Source organism: Protopterus annectens, chromosome 4.part0 (genome assembly GCF_019279795.1).
Source record: "Protopterus annectens isolate FY-2018-M chromosome 4.part0, PAN1.0, whole genome shotgun sequence".
Lineage (NCBI taxonomy): Eukaryota > Metazoa > Chordata > Ceratodontiformes > Protopteridae > Protopterus > Protopterus annectens.
The window spans coordinates 843,016,856-843,041,594 of NC_056733.1; the positions used below are offsets into that span (position 1 = coordinate 843,016,856).

The 24,739-nt window shown below is 36.4% G+C and overlaps 1 protein-coding gene across 1 annotated transcript in view; it reads left to right on the forward strand.

Moving 5' to 3' along the window:
• CFAP52 (cilia and flagella associated protein 52) overlaps positions 1 to 24,739 on the forward strand; it is a 788,965-nt gene that overhangs the window by 248,635 nt on the left and 515,591 nt on the right. The window contains exon 6 of the mRNA XM_044068790.1: positions 17,680 to 17,796. Coding sequence (XP_043924725.1) covers positions 17,680 to 17,796 — 117 coding nt within the window. The remainder of the gene's footprint in view (positions 1 to 17,679; positions 17,797 to 24,739) is intronic.

The window sequence follows — 24,739 nt, forward strand, 5'->3', positions numbered from 1 at the left end:
TGTATGAAATACTCTTATCATGGTTAGCCTACTTTCTCCAACAGTATGACCATTTATGACATTTTTCTTATTAAGGTAGAAGGGATACATGCTATTGTAGTCCATGTAGGAATTTATAGTTTCTTTTTGCAAAAAATCCTGGCATGCAAAGAATGCTAACATAAATAGAAGACTAAATGTGTGAAGATGAGTGTAGGTCATAGCACCAAATGCAGAAACTTATAACCAACTCAAGTCCCCAAAGAAAGTTAAAAATTAAAAAAAAATCCTTAACGTATGCTAGCTTTGACACAGCTTTCTCAAGAATGCTTCATCAGGTATCAAACAATTACATGATCATCAGCCATCTTATATAACTTTCACAGGTCACATGACATAAAAATGCAAGTACTGTTGGTTAATTGGTAAAAACACGAAATTAATACAGAATACATATTCCTCAATTTCAAAACATGTCTTAAACTAATCATGCTATTTAGCCCCGGAAGACTATCTCCTTTTTGCATAGTAATCCAATGGTACTCAGCATTTTCCATTCTAATAACTAAATCTCTCCCTCTCTTATTTTCAGAGACTATTTGCAATACCATAACTGTAAGTGTGTGTGTGTGTGTGGTTGTGTGTGTGGAGGGGTGTGGTTGTGTGAGATTAGTCTCAGAAATATGTTTAAATAAAGCATTAGTAATAATTTTTCCTTCTGATACCTGATGCATAGTAACAGATATGTTCTTTTAACTTATGAGTTGATTTACCAATGCAAAACACTGTAGAGTGATAATAAATTGCTAAGTAATATTTTTAAAATTACAATCAGCATATGTTTCACATGGATAGCTACCATTATTAATAGGATGTCTAAAACAATTGCTGTTTAAAATATTTTTACATAGATTATATTAATTGCATGAAAATGTACCTCTTCTTGACTTATTCTAGTTTGTATAAAGTTGTTTTGTTCTTTATAGCATGAAAGATTTTTCAAATTATGTGCTTTTCTATAGCAAAACAGTGGCTGATTAGAAACAATATCCTTAAGTGATGTAAGCACATGTAAGATATGCCAATGTCTTTGAATGATCATTTTTATATAGTAAGTATGTCTGCTGTAGGGAAGAGAATATCTAATTTGTCTCTGTTTATCCCTGGATCTTGTAGGTTGTGTATAGTCAGACAAAGTAATCTAGCAAAATCATTATGCTGTACCAGTATTTTAGTCTTCTCCTCAAGCAAGGATGTTCTGCCATAACATTTTGCTTGGAAATTCATGACTAAGCTATCCAACTGCTATTCGAAAATACTATCATCTATTTTTAATTTGGCTAAATGTAGCATCTGACCTCTAGTTATGATACAAAATATGTGAATTAAATGCATACTTGGTTTATGGAGATATGTATCCCTTCTAGCATCTTTTGTATATAGCCTGGTATAAATCAAAACAAATACAGACTTCTCTAATTGTATATCAAAGAAACACATCTCCATCTGTGACCATGACATCTTAAATTTCAAAAAGTCATCAGTAGATGTTAAATAATCTACAAGTTCAGTAATATCTCGTGTTGTTGTCCCATTTAATAAAAATGTCATCTACAACTCTCTTGAGAGATTGAAGAACAACACACTGGTTAAAAATGTATTATTTGAAATGAACATATACTTTTACTCCAAGTAACCAATACCAAATTAGCAATGGTATAAGCTAATGGTGTACTCATGGCTATACCCTGATTCTGTAATATATATATATATATATATATATATATATATATATATATATATATATATATATATATATATATATATATATCCAGAAATAAAAATTCATTATTATGCAATACAGTTGATAGCAATTCACAACTGGTATCATTTTTCATATTAGATATATTAGACTGTTTAGTGAAATATTCCCTCAAATAGTTAGTAGCAATATTATTTTGTATTGCAATAAAAATAATTTGATATCTGCTGTAACAAATATAGAAGATGGATAATTAGTAACATCTAAATAGCATTGATATAGACGTCTAAGAAAATCACAACTGTCTTTCACACAATTAAGGGGACACTATAAAGGTCTTTCAACATATTTTTCAAGATGTACAGAAGTAAGTTGTTGGTTTTAATTTATCTTTGTGAATCTTCGCTAGCCCATAGTATACAGGTATCATGGGAGATTGAGCATAAAGATAATTTAAAAGATGTAATGCTAAATAAACATTAAGATGCATGGTATAAACATTGATATTTACATTTTTAATAATGTTATCTATTTTATGTCTGTCTGTTCATATGTATGTACCTTGATCATTTAGTAACTCAAAAATAACATTTAGACAAAATTATTTGCCCAGGACTGCAATGCTCCCACCCTTATCTGCTTCTTTAATAACTATATCATGATTATCCAACAAAGATTCAAGTGCTGATTTCTCAATGACAGTTAAATTAGAAAACATTCTTTTGTGTGGAGCATTTGTTGAAAAAAATGAATATCTTGTTTACATGTATTTTTAGAATGTTTGTATAACATTCTTGCTCACAGGGACAAACGTGCTAGCTTTTTTAACTTCATTAGAGTTAATGTAACTACTTTAAGGAAAGAGCATTTTCAAATTAAGTTGCTGATCAAAGAGTCTTATATCAGGTAAACAATCCGAAATCTGTCCATTTTCTGCTGGTGTAAAAGTCATACCTTTGCTGAAATAGTTCAGTATCCAAAAGTGTATAATGAGAAATGCTTTTAACTACCTCAATCTTTATTCTGAATGGCTGTGTGTTAGAAGACCCAAATATCCTTTCCTTTTTCTTGACATTTTTTAACTTTTTCTTCCTCTGCTCCTGTTTCTTTGTTGCTGGATCAGCAACAGCGCATCATTTGGTAAAGACGGAAATTCAACAGGCTCTAGTTCACCTATTATATCAGCATACACCGTTGCTGTCAGTTCTAAATTCCCAGTAACCACAGCTGTTTACATTTCCTGCTCTTGTAGTAAACCATTCCCATCTACTTTAGCATGAAACATTTCCATTTTTAAAACCACGAATGTCCCCTTTCAAATTATACTTCTTAGTGGCAATTAATGAATGGTCAAAAGTGAAAAAATGCTCAATGGTATTCAGCATCATAATCATTTTGATACAGATTAAATTCTTAATGTGTTAATAAAGAGCCTGTATGGCTTTTATTTCACATTCTAAGTCTACGACAATAGCTCAAAAAGTCATTAATTAGTGACATATAGTCTAACACAATGTATTTGCGACCATGCATCTGATATTAGAAATGATTACTAATGCTTTGTTTAAACATATTTCTGAGACTGATGACACACAAGCCTTTAAATTTACGGTGTTACAAATAGTCTAAGAAAATAAGAGACGTGGAGATTTACATATTAGAATAGAAAATGTTAATCATTGGATTAATATGCTTCGAGCAGATATTCATCCATGACTGAATGGCATGATTAGTCTTAGGACAGTCTTCAAATTGAAGAATATATATATATATATATATATATATATATATATATATATATGAAATATAAAGATTTATATTAACTAATGAATGACATAGTTATTTGTTTTGTTAATGTCTTTAAATATAAGTTATTAGTGTATGCTTTTAAGATGTTACTTTTGTGTTTTTACCAATTAACTAACAGTATTACAGTTTAATATCCTGTGACATAGATAAGATGTCTGAATTGTTTGATACCTGATAGAGCATTCTTGTGAAATCTAGTACATATTAAAGAATTGTTTTTTTTATTTTTTTAACTTTCCTTGGTGACCTGACTTTGTTTTCCCCAAAGAATGATCACCTGGATTATATTTATTTATTTATTTATTTGTATGTGTGATGGTAACATCCTAAGAAATTATTACTGACTGAATGGCTTATAACACTGAACCTCAAAAGGTGGAACTGAAATTAAGACAGTCATAAAAATGTGTAAGTCTTCTACACCTCAACTCTGTGCAAAAAATGTCATCAGTAGAACAAAAATATATAGTTGAAAAGCATGATGCAAAGCATTACAGACTTCATTTTGGATTCCAAGGACTTAATTTTTTAAGTTGAAACCTGTTAGTTATATCTGAAAGTGATGCTTTTGTTACAGCTGATGTCATTCATTTATAAAAAAGTTATTCCACATGATTTAGGTATGCTTTGCTTTAGTATACCTATCTGATACTATTGCATTTTCAGAGAGGGAGAGAGAGAGAGACTAATTTGTTAATAGAATGTCTTAATGTTGTTTCCTATTTTTCAAATGATTTTTTTTATAAGCAAGTCAAAGGTGTTACAAAAATACACTGGGTGGATATTGTTTTCAAACTTTATTAGTCCAATCACTAGACTGCTTTAAGGGCTTTTGTCAGAAAGACTTAATCAGAACTGGTCCTGCTGAAGCCTTCTTAGATGAAAGTATTTAACTGTGTAATTTTTTGTTTAGTAATAAAGTAGGCAACTACACCTGTTTGTATTGTATACCAGCCAAGTGAGTGTTTTTATTCTTCTGATTCAAATGTGTTGCCTTGGGGGCTGTCATGGTGCTATGTTATGCTACCAAAGTTCTGGCGCAATGAAAACATCTACATTTACTGCTACAACATGTTTATTAAAACATACCTTTATTTTGGTGGGTCTGATGGTTAGAACAAGTAGAAACACCACTACTGAAATGGCTAGAAATTACACTAAGCAACTTGTTTTAAAATGTGAAAAAGAACTCCTGGAGGCTAGAGACACAGAGTACCAGTCAGCAATCAGTAATCAGTCAGTAAAGTGTTAGTTGGTAAACACATCAGGCACAGATACAGATAAAAAAAATCTTAATACGAGTTTCGTTTTAGTGTATGGTGTAGACACTCAAGCAATTAGAACTATTGTGCATAAATTGAGAATAAAGATGGCTAACACATTAAGAGGTGGTGGGTAATAGGTCACCATTCATTAATAAGAAATATTTCAGTATCAAAGACATTTTAGAAGTCACTGCTATTACAAGTATTGATACTGGTTGTGTAGAATTAGCAGTACATTTCTTATAATTCCTGCTGATAGTGTGAATTTATTTATTTATTTTATATTTGTTTACCGGAAATGTCTGCCTGGGCGATTAGCCCATTTCCAGCAGAAGACCGGGAAGAAAGTCTCCAGTGTACATATTTAATACTTCAAAAAACATTTACATAACATTTACATAAAAATGAAATATATAAAATGACTAGCAAAGATAATGTTTAACAATTAGGTATTTTCTAGTATAAGGTCAGAATAGTTACCAAAAGTGCACAAACACTGTAACATAGTGTCAAAAGAGTGGTAGAGTAGATGAGTCAAGATGAATGATAAGGAATGTAATTATAGTGAAAAAAGGGATACAAGAAAAAGCAATGGAAAAAAAGAATAATACATGTAAAGTAGATAAATTAGTAGATGGATAGGCATAGTGTGAAAAGACTCAGAAGTTTAAGGCTATAAAATATTATGATCAATACTTCATAGGTTCATAGGTTCATAGGTTCATACTAGGCTATCTGCCTGAGGGCATTTATAAGCCTAGCCCATAGTTTTGTGGCTTACGCCACCCCTTTAGTTTGGAGAAACTATGCCCATTATTTTGCTGTACCTCTGTCGAGCAGTGACACTGAGGTAACCCCTGGGGTGTATCTGCGATCTCCCATCCATTGGTCAAGATTCCTCTTGAACAAGGCCAGCGAGGTGCTCTGCCTCACATAAACCGTGATTTTGTTCCACAGCATAGGGAGTCTTTGGGTGATGAATCTATCCCTCCAGCATGTCCTATTAATAACCGAGTCGAGGTTTAAGTCTCCCACCCTTGTGGCTCTGAGGGATCTAGATTTTTTGAGATGAAGCATGTTCATCAAATCTGGGTTTGACATGGCCTTGTATGTCAGGCATAGGTCACCTCTGAGCAAGCAGTAAGCAACTGAATATAACTGGAGTTCTTTCAGTCGGGCAGCATAAGACAGATTTTTGAGACCCTTTATCCTTTTGGTGAGGAACTTTTGTGGCCTCTCCAGCTGCTGCAAGTGTCGGGTCAGATACATTCGAATGGGGCATTGTACTCGATCATTGGTCTGATGAGTGATGAGTATAGGGAGACTATGACTTCCCTTGATCTAGATGTGAATCCCTTCATGATAAGGTGGGCAATGTAGAAGGTCTTCCTGACTACTTTAGCAATATGAGTGTCGAATGAAAGGCTACTGTCAACCTGGGTTCCCAGGTCCCTAATAACTTCTTCTGTGTTCAGGGGATTGCCACTTATATGGTAGCTAGGGGTAACCTTATTTTTCCCGAAGGGTATGACTATGCATTTCTTGGCATTTAACTTTAGGCCATGGCTCTGGCACCAGTTATCCGTTTCTGTGAGACCCTTCTGAAGGATATCTGTGTTGGATGTGTTTTCAACCACGCCCAGTTTGCAGTCATCTGCAAACTTTGTCAGGCATAACCCTCCTGTGTTTGCTTGTACTTCAGAAAAGTAGATGCCAAACAAGTGTGGGCCCAGGACTGAGCCCTGTGGGACACCACTTGTGACAGGCTTTGAGTCTGACATGGCGCCAGCAACTCTGACCCTGTGGGTTCTGTCACTCAGCCAGTTTGCAACCCATCTTGTAATGTATGGGTTTACATTTAAGTTGATGAGTTTTTCAATGATACCCGAGTGAGGTATTGTATCAAAAGCCTTCGCCAGGTCTAGGTAGGCTGTATGGACTGCCTTTCCCTCGTCAATGGCCTTGGTGACTGTTTTGAAAAAGTCAACCAAGTTTAAAAGGCATGATCTGCCTTTGACAAAGCCAAACTGGGTTGGATCCAAAGTCTGCAAGTTCCTTATGTCTTTATTTATGAGATCCATTGTATGAATACTAGCAGGTCCTAAGAAGTCCCCAGGTATTTTAACTGTAACTCATTCTGTATCATTTATGTGGCAAGGGTACACAAACTGTGATGCTTTTTATGTTGGAAAAACTAAAGTTTAAAGAAAAGGATTTAAGAACATACACATTCAATCACTGTCAATGATGAGAAGATGTTCTTTTTAAACACTACTTGAATTTGATAAATTTTCAAAAGTTTTTGTTCTGTTTTAGATTATGCAAAGTTATTTATTTCAAAAGGAACATAATGAATTAGACTGCAGAGAATAAACCGGGCACATTTTGCTGAATGCTTTAGTTAGGATTTAATGATCTTATTAACTTCAAGGCATTATTGAAAAAGAAACCTGCTGTTACTTCTTGTAAAATAATGACTCAGTCATCCTTTTTGGTTTATTTTGCTTCTGTAATTGTCTACTGTACTGTATAATGTGCTGGAGCTTTTCTCCCCGAACCTTCGCTGAAAAAGGGCTACTTTTAACTCAGTCAGACTTTTCCCAGTCAAGAAATGTAAAATAAATAAAATAAAATAAATAAATTAAGCACTGTTAAAATGCCTTACCTACTTTATATGCATTTTTAAACATCCGGTTTCATTCATTTTTATTTTTCACTTTTTCAAATGAGAAATTCAACTGCGTTTGTTCATTATATGATATTACCTGATGTTATCAAGTAACTGTATGACATGATTTTATCACATGATCTTATTATGTTACTTGCTTATTATTTAGACTGTTGAATGTTATTTTCAGTTCAGTCTGATGAAGTCTCTGGGAGTGAGATAAAAGCACTTTCTAATGATTTCTACAGTATAGATCTTATAGTTCACCTGAGGTTTATTTGTTCTCCTGTTTTTATTTTAAATAAATAAAATGCAATGAGGCTCAAGTCAGAATTCTCTTGTCTGTATATCTTCCACCTTGATTAGTCACATCATTCTTTAGAACAAAACAATGGTATCTCAGAACTCATGCAGATAGAATTCTTATTACATCATTCTCTTGAATGACATTTATTCCCCAAATTACAGCTACCCTCTTTCTTCAGATATCTTATTTCTTTTGTCTTATTTCTCTTTGCTTGTTGAGACATTTCAGATAGTATGCTAGATGTGCAATCACATGTTTATGTTATGTTGTGGGCAATGTATGTTATCGACAATTAAATGCATAGGTTCACAGAATTTTATTACCAAGTTTATCTTAAAGTCTATTGGCCTTCAAACTTTTCTTTAATACTGACATGACATTTGGTTTAAAGTCTGAGCACACATCATTCATTACTGCTTGCTTATAATGTAAACATTACACTATTTATTTATATTGTAACATATTTTCTCTTTTTCGGCTATATTGCTGTTGTTTTTTTATTTAGTACTGTTAATGATAATATTCAGTAAAAGATGACTTGTCCTAAAGTTTGTACTACCTATTATATTTTCCATACATAGAGTTTCAGACAGGACTGGGCATCCAGTCACTGGAAGACAGAACCGAAGCTACTCGTCAGTAGTAGTTGATATTTCACTGAAAAAATAACAGTTTGTGTAGTCTCTTTGCATATTATCAAGTTTGTAGTTATCTGCATATTTAGTGACCTAGACTTCCTTTCTTACATTGAGATCAGGAAAAATATCCCAGCTGGCAGGAGATCTAGCACAGATCCATATAAGATACCACTAGCTACCTTCATAGGGTCAAATAGGAGACCTCTCACTTAGAGCATTCCCTTATTATATATTTATAGGTTGTCAGCCTGAAATTCCCCGGAACACAAGATAACAAGGAACACAATAAAATCAGGATTTTCAGTAGGAAATCAATGCTGGTGTGATTTCCAAGTATGCACTAGTAGTGAATCATTTGTTTTGGGAGATTTCTTTGAGTTTGTGCAACTGTGGAGTTAATATATATACATGTCTGGGATGTGTGGCAGCTTGCCCCCCATACCTTTCAACTTCTTAGCACTAGAAATCTGGACAAAGACTAAAACAATGGGGGGGGGGTCAAAGACCACAAAATATGGACAGCTTTTAAATGTTGCTCTCATAATCTTAGAAAGTTGCTAGAATAAATGGATTTGTTGTAGCATACATTTTCTGAAGAATATGAATGATTTGCCAGAAAACTACAGATTTTATGAGGAACAGACCAAAATATGAAGCCAAAATCTGGACAGGCTGAAAAATATGGGCAGTTGAGAGGTATTTGCCCCATACATCAGGAAGTAAAAATAAACACTTGCATTATATTTCTTTGCCTTTTGGACATTTATTTTCAATATTTTGATTCCTCAGCATTTGCGTTCGAGATTCCTTAGTAAAACCTCTATTATCTTACCTCATTGCTTGGCCTGCTGCATAATGTGTTCATTTGTGTTTACTGTATTAGCAATACATTTTTGTGGAAGTGTTTTACTTGTCTTAAACAAATATAAATAGACTGAGTATACACTGAGGTATTTTAACGTGTCTTCAGAAGACACCATATTAAAAAGATCTTATGCCTAAGGTGACCAATATATCTGAATCAAAAATATTCACTCCCTTAATATTTTGGATAAAATCAAAAGTATCTCTAATATAAGAGTTACTTTTTACTGCCACCTTTTGTATTTAATGCGGAGGAAGAACTTGGGTGGCTTGAATATTCATGGCAGGTTTGACTTAATGCTTGCCACCCTCCAGGACTAAATAGCCAAGAGGATTTTGTGGCGTATTTGAGAAGGAAGGGGTTAAAGCACTGACCTCTGTATTATTATGTGAGGAGTTGATTTAAGTATTTAAGTTGAATGTATTTAATATGTAATTCAGTCTGATGAAGTCTCAGTGTTGGGAGACAAAAGCGTTTACTGGATTATTGTGAAATAAAGAAGTTTGATTTTATTACCATATTTTTTTCTTATTTTGTTTATTCGGTTTACGTTTTGTTTCAGTAGATTTGTTTTTCAATTGAATTGTACACAATATTGGCCACATTAAAGGTGGGAAACGTTTTGAAATTATTTATTTTGGTCTCATTTTTTATATCACAAAAACCTGGCATTTTAACAGGGCTGTATAAACTTTTTATATCCACTGTGTGTATATATATATATATATATATATATATATACACACACACACACACACACACACACACACACACACACACACACACACACACACACCACACACACACACACACATATAGATATGTATTTCTTATCTTTGTTAGCTTTTAGTTATTTTTAACATGCTATGGCTGAGAAGTCTATAGGGTTTAAAACATGCACGTCCTGTGGGCACAAAATTCTGAATTTGCATGCTGACAAGAAGTGTGTTTATTGTCTGGGATTAGCACATCTGGGTGCAAACTGTACCATTTGTGCTAAGTTTAACTCAATGGCTATCGCAGACAGGAGGAATAAGTTAGTCCTCAAAGGGTTATTACCGCCTTCCTCTTCCAGCTTTGGGGCTCAAACCCCCAGCAAATCATCCAAGGCTCAGTCAGAGCATAGAAAACAATCTGCACCTAAGTCTCTAAGGACATCATCACCCTTGGAGCCTCCACAAACAATACAGACATCACCAGATCAAACTTCATTGGATATGAAGAGAAAAACTTTGGATCCTAAGTCTTCCGATTCGATGGTTATTTTAGGCAGTTTGCTCAACTTATGGATCCAAAACCATCATCTCTAACTTCTGGTACTTCTTATATGGTGAGAACTCACTCACTTGAGTTTATTGTTGACCGTATATCTCTTCAGCTTCGTTTTCCCCTCATTCAAACTCTGAGGAAATACTCCAGACCTCAGTCCACTCCCTCATCTGTCAGGTCCTCCAGGAGTCTTTCTCAAGCTGAATGGATCGAATGATGAGAAAGTTCCTCAGAGCTTAGATCTAGATGGAGGCTATACTGCCTCATTCTCCCATCTGATCCTTGAGCCCTCCTGCCACTGCCCATATAGTTGTATCTGCTTCTTTGATCTGTCTTTTGATTTTGGAGCCCCAGGGTCCGAGAGCTCTGAGGGTACCTGCAGTGGAACCAAAGATAATTACATATTCAATCCTGATGGTTTCCTTGTTCAGTTCTGCTCCTATTCTCTCAGACTGGGAAGAGTCTTGGATCTGAAGTGTCAGCTTTGGATCTGTGTGGCTGGGACCTACTCCGATGTTGTCTGATTCATTTTTGTCCCTTCGGAGCCTTAGCACTAGATAGCTTGGGTCCAGCTCCCTCCTTGATGCAAAGATATGGGCAAAGTCATGACTTGCCTGCTTTGGATATCTTGGCTGTTGTGTGGCTGGCCACAACTTCTCATGGTCTGTCAGTCTTTAAGATGGTGGAGATGGTGTTCTCTTATTCTAGAGGTCCACTCTGTCATACGTCCTTGGATACTACACCTTTTCCCTCTGTAGTTCCGAATTGTTTGTAGACCATGTGGGACATTTTATGTGGGACGCACCAGTAGAGAATTGTATAGTAGAATGTATGAGTGCAAAAGGGCAGTGGAGATTGGTAATGAAAATAATACCATGGGAAAACATTACAAAATGGGAAATTGCCCTACTGATTTTAAATTTATTGTGCTTGGAGTTATTACTGGTCATGAAACACTATTTAATGGGGAGAAAGAACTTGGGTGGCTTGAATATTCATGGCAGGTTAGACTTAATGCTTGCTACCCTCCAGAACTAAACAGCTGAGAGGATTTTGTGGCGTATTTGAGAAGGAAGGAGTTAAAGCACTGACCTCTGTACTATCATGTGAGGAGTTGATTTAAGTATTTAAGTTGAATGTATTTAATATGTAATTCAGTCTGATGAAGTCTCAGTGTTGGGAGACGAAAGCGTTTACTGGATTATTGTGGAATAAAGAAGTGTGGTTTTATTACCAGATCTTTTCTTATTTTATTTGTTTATTTGGTTTATGTTTTGTTTCAGTAGATTTGTTTTTTAATTGAATTGTACACGATATTGGCCACATTAAAGGTGGGAAAAGTTTTGAAATTATTTATTTTGGTCTCATTTTTTCTATCATAAAAACCTGGCATTTTAACAGGGGTGTATAAACGTTTTATATCCACTGTGTGTATATATATATATATATATATATATATATATATATATATATATATATGTACACACACACACACACACACATACACACACACACACACACACACACACACACACACACACACACACACACACACATGTATTTCTTATCTTTGTTAGCTTTCCGTTATTTTTAACATGCTATGGCTGAGAAGTCTATAGGGTTTAAAACATGCATTTCCCATGGGCACAAAATTCTGAATTTGCATGCTAACAGGAAGTGCGTTTATTGTCTAGAATCAGCACATCTGGGTGCAAACTGTGCCATTTGTGCTGAGTTTAACTCAATGGCTATCGCAGACAGGAGGAATAAGTTAGTCCTCAAAGGGTTATTACCGCCTTCCTCTTCCAGCTCTGGGGCTCAAACCCCCAGCAAATCATCCAAGACTCAGTCAGAGCATAGAAAACAATCTGCACCTAAGTCTTTGAAGACTTCATCACCCTTGGAACATCCACAAACAATACAGAGATCACCAGAACAAACTTCATTGGATACGAAGAGAAAAACTTTGGATCCTAAGTCTGCCGATTCGATGGTTATTTTAGGCAGTTTGACTGCTCAGCCTATGGATCCAAAACCATCATCAGCAGAACAAACTTCATTGGATATGAAGAGAAAAACTTTGGATCCTAAGTCTGCCGATTCGATGGTTATTTTAGGCAGTTTGACTGCTCAGTCTATGGATCCAAAACCATCATCTCTAACTTCTTGTACTTCTTATATGGTGAGAACTCACTCACTTGAGTTTATTGTTGACCCTATATCTCTTCAGCTTCGTTTTCCCCTCATTCAAACTCTGAGGAAATACTCCAGACCTCAGTCTACTACCTCATCTGTCAGGTCCTCCAGGAGTCTTTCTCAAGTTGAGTGGATAGGATGATGAGAAAGTTCCTCAAAGCTTAGATCTAGATGGAGGCTATACTGCCTCATTCTCCCATCTGATCCTTGAGCCCACCTGCCACTGCCCATATAGTTGTATCTGCTTCTTTGATCTGTCTTTTGGTTTTGGAGCCCCAGGGTCTGAGAGCTCTGAGGGTACCTGCAGTGGAACCAAAGATAATTACATATTCAATCCTGATGGTTTCCTTGTTCAGTTTTGCTCCTGTTCTCTCAGACTGGGATGAGTCTTGGATCTGAAGTGTCAGCTTTGGATCTGTGTGGCTGGGACCTACTCCGATGTTGTCTGATTCATTCTTGTCCCTCGGAGCCTTAGCACTAGATAGCTTGGGTCCAGCTCCATCCTTGATGCAAAGATATGGGCAAAGTCATGGCTTGCCTGCTTTGGATGTATTGGCTGTTGTGTGGCTGGCCACAACTTCTCATGGTCTGTCAGTCTTTAAGATGGTGGAGATGGTGTTCTCTTATTCTAGAGGTCCACTCTGTCATACGTCCTTGGAACCTACACCTTTTCCTTCTATAGTTCCGAGATCTGATCCCATCAGACCTACTTCAAAGGGACAGCCACTACCAACTAGCATCCAGGCAGTTCCCATAGAAGAACTATCCCTCTTTTTGAACACCTCCCCAGAGCATCCTGCTGAGGAGGTTCACCAAAAGAGAATGTGTATAAAGAGGCACATAGATTCCCCCTTGGAATCCCTCACCTATGATACTGGCTTCAACAAAGTGGGAAGGGTCCCCTAGATCACCACCTGATGACATCTCATTTGGAGACATTTTGGAAATCCTTAAACAGAAAGGTGGTTGGTCCTGAGATAATCCTTTCCCTGAGGAGTCAGTATTTCTGGAGGCTTTTTGTGCTGGCCTGTCTACATGTTGGATGACTTTCTGGCCAATGAGATTATAGATATAGTCTCTCCCCAGTCATGACAAGAACTGGATTCTGTTGTACCAGTACCTTGTCATCTGGATAAAATTTTAGGTCCTCCAAAAGATAAACCCCAGTTAGAGCAAAGGAGTCCCTGCTGATGCAATGGCTGTGCTGACAGCCACTAAGAAGGAGCTAGCAGAACACATCTCCTCTATCCACCCCCCCAACAGAGGGTCCAGGGAGTTGAACAGGTTTGGAATGCATGTGCCCAGCTGCCTTTGCCTTAAGTTTTCTGAACTATCTGGTGCACTTTACAAGAGTGTAGATGTATTTGACCAAGGAACTCTCAAAATCTCTCTTGGAGTCCATGTCTGCAGAGGATTATAAAAGATTATCCTCACAGGTGACTACTCGTTTATTAAATAATAATACAATAATGACCATACAATATATTAGAACTCTGTTTTACACAAATATGCATTTGTTTACCAGCCCCATAAGTACTCCCCTTACAAAGCCATCCACTACCCATATTTGTTGGCATGTTAGGTAATGATCACACAATATATTTCACCTCCATCTTATACAAATGCGGAGTTTCTTACCAGCCATAGAACGTAGCTTTTAATGACTTACCACAGGAACTGGGCAAACCCAAAAATGATGAGGAGACAAAGGCCCAAAATCAGGAACAGATTTTCAATATTCTTAGATACTTAAGCTCCAACAACAATGTATTTTATGTTAACATATATTTCCTGAAGGATATGAAGTCAGAAATTAAACATTTGCCTCTATATAGTAACTACAGTCCTGGACAATATGCCAGAAAATGACACATTTTATAAGGAACATATCAAAACACATAAGGTCAAATATGGGACATTCTGCAAAATCAGGGACAGTGGAGACACCTATTTCACATTAGTACTCCTGCAAATCTGTGTATTGTCCATATCTGGCTGCCTGAAAGGATTTAAAAAATACCATGTGACACCATGCCCATAGAAGCTGCTCTTCACTCATCTGCAAAAGCCCTTTGCCATTTAATGTTTTCAGGCTTTCTTCTCCTGCGCATACAGCACCACTGATTGCTTGTCTGTTATGTATCTTTCGGCTGTCACTGTCTTTGTCCTGTTTTCTACATAATAAATATTATTTACACAGTGTAATCAACCATTACCAACATGCCGGAGGTACATGGCACAGGGACTGGGAAGAAAGTTAATTTTAGGTTCTGTGTCTGCTTGAGTGATAGTCAATGAAAGGCTGAGAGGAGGAGAAATCATCCATTCCTACTTGCTAGAATGAAGAATTCCTTCTCACCTTCCCCATTTTAAGAAGATGCTTGTTGATATCATGATGTGTGAATGCTATATTTATTTGAGTAGCATTTCATTGTTTAAAAAAAGTGACCGAGAAGAAACTAGGAAATGGACTGCTCTTCAAGTCAAGGGTGGACAAGACAATGGAAGGTACTCTTTGACAGCTATAGCAGAGAAATCTTGCTTCACTTGTAATATTTGCAGCTAACAGGGAAGAAGTAAGGACATGTGAGCTGAATATTTATTTTTGAATTTTATGTTGATTACCTAGTGTGTGTGTGTGTGTGTGTGTGTGTGTGTGTGTGTGTGTGTGTGTGTGTGTGTGTTGTTCATTGTGAATATTCTGTTATATAATAAGTAACTCAGGAGTCTATTGTTGCTGCTGGTTGTCAGTGGTGCCAGTATCTATTGCTGATATGAATTAAACAACAGAAAAGTTGACTCGGCTCTCATCCTTGATTTTTAGCCTGTAGTCTATAATCACACATGATTATCTTTGTGGTTTAAGATTATTAGTGCGCAGCTGCATGAGCTATGGACTTAGCCACCTGCTTTTCTCCTATATAACCGGAATTGGACTGAACTACTATCTGCAGCGAGTATTGTCAAACAAGGTCCTGCTGCCACACTGATGAGTCACTGACTGTATAAACTATCTGCTTTCTGTTTAATCAGTGAGAAAACACTTGTATAGGGGCATGTGGCACTGCAGTTCAGACAGATTTTACAAATGTCTTAATTCTGCAGGATGGCAAGCCAGATGGCCCCCTTAAGACATATATTCTGTGCAGCCACCCAAAATGTCTCGACTGTAATCTGCCACTGCCAAAAGTATTAGCGTGATCTTGCCTGAAGAGATATTTTATATGCAAATAATTCAAAAGCTATTAATCATTTGAACTGCTACTGGTAAACATAACTTAGCTCTCAATTGTTTGTAGTCAAACAATAGCAGAGAGGATAAGAAGTAAAGAAAAGGCTGTACAGTCTACTGGCTACACTTAGCCTGAATAGCAAAAGCAGGTGCATTGGTATTTTGCTCTAAGAAGTTGTTTCTGTTTTTTTCTTCAAAGCTTGAAGTGGTTAAATAGTAATTTTCCGTGGTAGTGCATAACAGCATGTGGATGGTAGATTGTTAAATGATCTCTCACAGAGAGTTATAGAAAACAGAGGTTTTAAAGTGTGAGGCTATCACTGCTTCTTAAAGTGTGATTGTTCTTGGAGCATTAACTTATTTGTAGGGGAGCAATAATTTTCATTGAGAAGTTTGAATGTTAGTGTGTTTAATAGATACCTAGCTTCTGCAGGAACTTTATGCCAACTGCCTACATAAGGTGTAGCAGTAATAATCAGTATTGTTGGAGAGATGTATGAATCATTGCATGTTGTTCTCAGTAATTTGTTCGATAGTAATATTGTATGGAGAAAGGGAAGTTATGATAAGCAGGTCATGCCTGGGAATTATCGATAGCAATTTCTTTATGATTCTTAAGTGTCATAAGATGAAAAATGTTATAGGGAGCTTTAAGTTGTTGAATGACTCGAGTGGTAACAAATTCAATATTAAAATGGAAAGAGAGGGGTTTTTAAGAGAATGTCCAAGTATCTTTGTTCAGTAGCAATGCACCTGTAGAATTTCTATTATTTCCTTAGATAGTCTTAACAAGGCATTTAACAGCACTCCATCACCACATGTAGCATCAGTTCACTCCAAGGCCCCCATTCTATCTGAAGTTTGATAATTACCTATCAAGTGATAATGGTACTAACCCCATCACTGGGATATGTCCGATCGCCAGTAGCAACCTCTTCCTCTCTGAGTAAGCAAGTCCAACAAAAGGCTGCTCCCTCACACCTGTTAGCCTAGTTCCCCCATCACCTGAGTCACTAATCAAACTTGGGTCATCTTGACTACAGTCAGAGCTCCTTCTATGTATTTAGGGAGCTGGGGTTACATTTTAGCCTCTTGTACTTATGTATTTGTTCCTGAAATATGCTTCACTCTTGGACTCTTTCAGTTCCCTTGTAATCTTGAGGTGATTTAATATTTCTGTCAGATTTTTGTCTGTCTGTCTGTCATTTACTGCACTTCAATACAAATCTGAAAATGTGTATGTATCTAAACATTTCTACAGAAGTTATGCCTATACACTGATATTTCTGGCTGAGGTAATTGAACAAAATATAAACATATTGAGGGATACTTTAATAAGAAAAAATACTAATGGCCAGTTTTTTCCTTAAGTATGGATTTTTACTGAAGGATGCATTCATTAGTTAAAAAAATTGTCTTGTGGCACAGAATTTGAAAGTCTTTTGCAATCATTTCTAGTTGCATAAACACACATCAAGAATTGATTAATTAAAAAAAAGCTGACTAGTATACTTAAGAATCAATGAGAGAACATGGATGTTTCTATAGACTCAGTGATTCAACACTTGTACCTACTTGTTTAATATTGTTAAAATTGTTGCACTAATTTTGAGTAATGGATCACTATCCAGATTGACTAAAAGTATAATGAACTCAACATATAAAAGTATCTCTCTGATTCTCAAATAGGTATCTGAAGATGACAGTTTCTTCTACTGTGGCACAACTACTGGTGACATTCTAAAAGTCAATTTGAAATCTAAGCTGCTGAGCAGCTATGGGCCTCAGAAAGAGAAATATAGTCTAGTAAGTATAATCACATATTAAGGCACTGTTTATGTTGTTTTGCATCACTAGCAAGTAATCTTTCCAACCTGGTTGTGTGGCTCTTGTTGAAGATACTGGTGAATTCTCTCCCTTCCTCCCTCCCTCTTTATATGTGTATGTGTGTTTGTTTGTGTGTGTGTGTGTGTGTGTGTGTGTGTGTATATAATATATATATATATATATATATATATATATATATAATATATATATATATAAGTATAAAGTATATTCACACACTCACACACACACACACACACACACACACACACACACACACACACACACACACACACACACACACATTTTCCCTGTTTTGTCAAAATGTATTTATTTATATATATAACACACACACACATATATATATATATATGTGTGTGTGTGTGTGTTTGTATATATATATATATATATATGTTTATATTTATATACAGTGACAAAGTTATTGCTGACACCCTCTAACAGTCTACAGTTATGTCACTGTAGCTAAGGTACAACCCCTTGAACTTGAAACTGTCTTGTGCAGATTTTTTCAGACTCACCCAGCAAGAGAAGTAATAAGTTGAATATAATTGGAGACCAGATCATAATACTCAGTGGTATGTGAGCCACAGCATGCTGGTAATGGAGTTAACTCTCTCTCTCTCTCTCTCCATTGGATTTCTGTAGAACAGTAGTTTGACTCATTCTTACAGCTATACAGTTGTTTATTTTCATCATTATGATCACTGCTGCAGTGACTTAAGCTGTATGGGTTATATCCTAATAAGCATACAACAGCTTGTTAGATTCTGAAGCTTCAAGACCACCTTTTACACATCCAAACTGTTAGCTCAAGCTGAGCTGAAGAAAAAGGGTAGTTTGGGTGTTAATCCCTTCAGAACTCTTCTGCTCTCAAAGAGTGTTTCCCCCTTGCAGGCTTTTGAGGATTGACAGTCAGCTAAAGCTATCCATATCTGGAGAAATACATTTTATTCCGGGAAAAACTCTTCCATACTTGTTAAAAGAAACTGAACTTTTTTCTGTGAAATTGTAAATTTTAAGCTTGGAAAAAGTGTTTTAATGAAAGTTACATGATTTCAGTAACTTTTAAAACAGAAACATTATTTTTACCTTTACATTTTTCAAATAAATGTGTTGTTTTACTTAGGGTCTGGGATAGATGTTTAAAGTGCTTTTTACTGTGTTTTCTGTTGGTGGACAAAGTGACTTTTTTACTGGCTACTGTTGCAAGGCTTCCCCAGGAATCTTTTTGGATTTCCTATGTAACAACCTACTGGTTCCTCAGTTTGTCCTTCTGCCAGCCACAAAAAAAAAAAAAAAAAAAAAAAAAAAATTAAGAAACAGCCTTTGCCACCATACCAGGCTGCTAAAGTGCCTCAGTGCAAATTGCTGGCTCTGATGTGGCCATTTCTGGTTCCTGATACAGTTCATCTTTTTCCTTGGCTCCCCCTTGTGTAATCCCTACAGCCACCATGGAGTGGGGTCAGACTCATCTTCTATGGTGCTGGAATGACCTTGATGGGCAAGGGAGGACCACTATTTTCAGTACTGAGAGAAGGAGCAGGAAATTAATCTCTGCCAAGCTAAAAGGGATGATTACTTGTCCCTAGGAATGTTTTCCCCGGAAAAAGTGGTCAGCTTCTTTAGAAAATTTTTATCAAGGAGAAGCAAAAACTCAGACATATGTCTTCCCTTTTTGTATTACTCTTGACAGGAATGATTCGTTGGGCTTAATTAAGGATTTAATTCAGGCTTTTGACCCTTCCAGTTCTGTTTCTTACAGGAGAAAAAGGGATTCTTAGTTTTATGAAGATGTTCAAGATTGTACCACAAAATAATAGTGAAGTGATAAGTTCTGTTTTTTTTTCCTCCTCAAGTTTCTGATTCAGATTCTGATAAGAATAGAAACTATCTCCAAATTGAATCAATTATTTCAATGGGACATTCCACTGTCTCTGAAGAAGTATTATGATTTATTGCAACTGGACTTTCCTGAACCTACACCATTTCCTCCTATTCTTGCAGCATCAGAGGATGTATTTGTGACAGCCTGTAACATGCCTGATAGCCAGCCCACTGCCCCCGAGAAAGCCAATAAAGTTGCTCAGCCTTATAAGTTTTTCTATACTAATCCCAGATCAGACCCAACAGCTATTGTTCAAATAAACTGAGCTGCTGCTGAACATCTGATACAGTTCATCTTTTTCCTTGCTTCCCTCTTTTGTAGTCCCTTCAGCCAACATGGAGTGGGGCCAATTTCTATGGTGATTTGAGTGATTTTGATGGGCAAGGGAGGACCACTGTTTTCAGTACTGAGAGAAGTTGCAGGAAATTTGTCTCTGCCATTTGCACTCTGACAAGAATGGGGAGGCTTTGGATAAATTTGTGATAAATGTGTATTCTTCTGCAACACTTAATTTTAGAATTAAAAGTTGTCAAATTTATTTGTTAAAGTTTATGCTTGCCTCTTTTGAGAACATGAGGAATATTATGGCATGTTATTTGTGTAACATAATAGCTTATATGTTTCAAGTGGTTATCTCCTGTTTAATATGTGCTTATGGTTCTCCTGCTGCCACTGGAGCTGTCATAAGGAGGCTTGTTTTTATGCATACTCAAAAATCTTCCAGAGGAATTTCTCAGATTTGTTCAGCTTTCCTTTTCAAGTTTACCAAGGGGTTTAATGAATGTTGTCCCTATAAACAAAACATAGCATGCTTAATGTAAGCAAATGTTAAAAAAATGGCAGGGGAGTTCCAAAGAGAAAGCAAACCCCCTCCTTGCAACAAAGGACACTGTAATATTTCTGAATGACTACCTATAAGACTCTCCTCCCAATCCTGACAAACCCTTAATCCTTCCAGAAGGTTTGAACCTCCATTTCTGTCTTTGTTAATATATAGTTTCAGGCAAATGAGTTTTGAATATAAACACACAAGGTTATAGATGATAGTGGGTATCTTTCTCTCCTAGTTGTACTATTCTCCCTCATCTAGTAGACCAAACTTCTCTTTTTTCCATGTTCTTTAGCATGTCTCAGGAAGTCATTTAAGTGGTTCCTCCTCCCCAAATAGGAGAAGAGTTTTATTCAAGGATGTTTCTGGTGCCAAAGAAAGAAGGTTCATGTAGACCAGTTTGGGGTCTTTTCTTTTTAAACCCTGAACATGCTAATGGAATATTTTAATTAGTTAACTGATTTCATCTTAATTGAAACAAGACTTTTTCAAAACTAAACACGGTGTCACAACCAACCATGAACATTTAAAGTACATAACAAATTCACATTACTTCTAAAGATACTATTAAATGACACTGCTTCATTAATACCTGGAAGCTTGTCAGCTTGGAAATATTGTTGCCAGTATAGTTCCCTTGTTAACAAGTGATTTTTTCCAGTCACAACATCCATCAAATTTCACCACTTTCTCTAGAATAAAAATCCAAACTCATTAGAGTTAACATGCATCTCACAATGTTTAGCCAATGCATTCAAAGAAACCCATTTTTAATAGTATACACATGTTGTATTCTGTCAAATTTTTCTCTGTTTTGCCAGTGTAGAAGGCAAGGCAAGAAAAGGCAAGCTGCAATGTAAACAACCCCTACAAAGCTAAAATTAAAATGTGCCCTACAATTAAATGCTTCAGTTCACGTTTCTGTCATAATATATTTTCTGTCAAATGCACCTCACCAGAACATTCCAGTAGGTTAGCAGCTATTCCTTTTTCTGTTTTGTCCTGTCTATGTTTAATGTTCATGACATTTTTATAAATTAATTTCAGTAAGTCATCTACCTTGTCTAATAACCTCTCATGTTTAATAATGATATAAATTCCACTGTTTCTTAACAATTTGCTGAACTCCATAATTATCCACAGAAAATGGCAAAGTGCTTTGCTGTAATCATTTTTCAAACTTGCCTTCTCTTTCAGTTTTATAGACTAAGTATTGCTGCAAAGGAGTTCAATCTCTTTTCCGATGCTTCCTGTATTATGTTGTCATCGAATTTAACAGGATATGTTCTTGCTAGAAAAACTTGCTTTAAGACTCCAACTTCATTATTAAATACTTCATCATTTGAAATAATCTGTGAGAGTCTAACAAATTGTCCTTTAGCTATAATAAGTTTAATGTGGGTTGTGTAATTACCACTAGAATGTAAATTCAATTTATTAAAGTCCGGTTTCCTGAAAATATTTATTTTATTTTATTTATTTATTTATTTTACATTTGTTAACTGGGATGGTCCGACTGGATACATGTCCTTTTTCAGTGGAGGCCCGGGGAGAAAAGCTCCAACAGAGTTATATTGATAATTAGGTACAGTAAATGAGCTGAAAGAACTTAACAAAAACATAGGCTATTTACATACAAGTACAAGACTGCCATTACTATTTCTGAGATTACTACAAATGTAACATTAATAACATATTAGCAAGGACGGTAGGCAGTATAATGACATAGAGTTAGACAGGATACATATTTCTTTATCACAGTATACAAAGTACTTATCATCTTAGCTAGTTGTTTATGTTTTAGTTAATGGCACAGAGCTAGTCTGGGTTTGAGCAAGGACATAGCCAGTGTGACTTGAAGTGGAGTTTTAGACTATTTTTGAATTGACTTAGAGAAGTTGCAAGCGTGATGTTATTTGGGAGAGAGTTCCATATTTTACCAGTGGTGTTGGCAAATAGCGCGTCACCACCTAGGTTGAGAGATTTAGTTGTTTGGACAAGGAGTCTGTTTGCTGAGCGAATGCAGCTTAGATTGGAGTAGGGAGTCATTAAGTTTTTAGTGCTGGGGTATTCTCAGGTTGTTTAAGGATTTTGAAGGCCTCTATGAGTTGGGACTGGTGAAGAAGGTGTGGGGATTCTATCCATCCAAGCTTTTTCAGGTTAGTACAGTGGTGTGTTCTGTAGGGTAGGCCTGTAACGAACCTGGCAATGTGATTATAGCAGGATGAGAGCTTGGCCAGATCAGATTTGTTAAGGTGAGTGAGGACAGGAGAGGCATATAGTAGGGTAGAGAGAAGGTGTGAACGGGCTGTGGCTGCCCTGGCATTCGGGGTAAGGAAGGCTTTAATTCTATATAGGGTCCCAAGTTTCTTGTTCACTGACTTAATGGCTTTGTTGATATGTATATCAAATCTGAGTTTATTGTTAATGTTTACTCCTAATAGCTTTGTATAGGTGTCTGGGGAGATGATGGTCCCATTATTGGATTTTATAGTGAAGTTTTCAGTCGGAGATCTATTGGTTGGGTAGAAGAGAAGTAACTTGGTTTTGTTTGGATTTAAGATCAGGAGATGGTTGGCAAGCCAGTTTTTGACTTTGGTGAAGCTATGTTGGGTGGTAGTTAGTAGATTTGCAAGAGAGGCATTGGAACATATTATAGTCGAGTCATCTGCATATTGAATGCAGGTGGCTTCAGGGATGACTGTTTGGATGTCGTTTATGAAGACTGAAAAGAGGAGAGGTCCTAATATGGAACCTTGAGGAACTCCTATGGTATTTGGTAGTAGGCAGGAGAGCTTGTTTTGCCACATTACTGCTTGTTGTCTCCCAGTGAGGTAAGCCTGAAACCAGTCAAGGGCTGGAGTATCTAGATACAGGGTTTTTAAAGTATATAGAAGTAACTGATGGTTTACCATATCGAAGGCTTTCGATAGGTCCAGGAAGAGAGCGGAGGATATTTTTTTATTATTCCGGTTAAGATTAATGTTTTCAGTAAAAGAGAGGAGGGCAGTGGTTGTACTATGATGGGGTCTGAATCCATGTTGAGAGTCTGTGAGTAGTTTATTTTGGGTTAGATAGAGCATTAGTTGGTTGTGCATGCACTTTTCCATAATTTTGGCAAGTGGTGATAGTATGGCTATAGGTCTATAGTTGGATAGTTCTGTGGATGAACCTCCTTTGTGGAGTGGAATAACATATGATATTTTACAAATTGAGGGGATTGAGGCCTCGGTTATGGTTCTGTTAATTAGGATTGAGATAGGGTAGGCTACGACATCTGCAGCAATTTGCAGGTATTCAACTGGCAGAAGATCGGCTGAAAGGGTGGTTGGCTTCAGTTTTTTCAAAAGGGATCTGATAAAGGATGTGGACACTGGCTGGAAGTTAAAAGAGAGTGGTGAGTCGGGTATAGTGTTTATAGAAGTGTGGGGAGGAGAAAGTTGGTTAGCTAATGACTGGATGGTTTCTGTGAAGAAATTATTGAATGAATTGGCTATATCTTCTTGGCTGTTGTCAGATAATGTTCCTGGGGTCGGAGTAGTGGATTTGCCTGGTTGGAGAAGTTTATTTATGCCTGACCAGTACTTTTGAGGGTTATTCTGATGTTTATGTTGCAGATTGTAGAAGTAATTTTTCTTATCTAGTATGATGGCTTTTTTAGTCTCATTTCTAAGTTGTTGGAATTTGATACGATCTAGGGGTAGTTTGGTAGTGCGCCATTTATCCCACGCTTTGTCTCTAGTTGTTATTTTGGTTTTGGTGTCTGTTGTTAGCCAGGGTGCTAGGTGAGTTTTAATTCTTATTGACCACTGAGGGGCATGCGCGTCAAGTATAGTAAGGAATGAATTGTTAAATGATGACACTGCCTCATCAAGGGAAGGAACTTTAGTTTTGTCCAGTTACATGATTTGAGTTCAAGTTGAAATTTAGTTGGGTCAAAGTTTTTCTTGGATCTGATAGACCTATAAATAGGTAAGCTTGTACAATTAATTTTGTCTTTCATGATGTATGTGAGCAGGTGATCACTAAGATCATTAGGGAGAGTTCCAGACATATAGTTCTGGGGATGACTGTTGGTGAGTATCCAGTCTAGTATACTCTCTTTTTGGTTATTGTTACCTGTACGTGTGGTAGATGATATTATCTGAGAGAATCCATGTAGGTTAACAGGGATGGGGTTGGACTGTGCT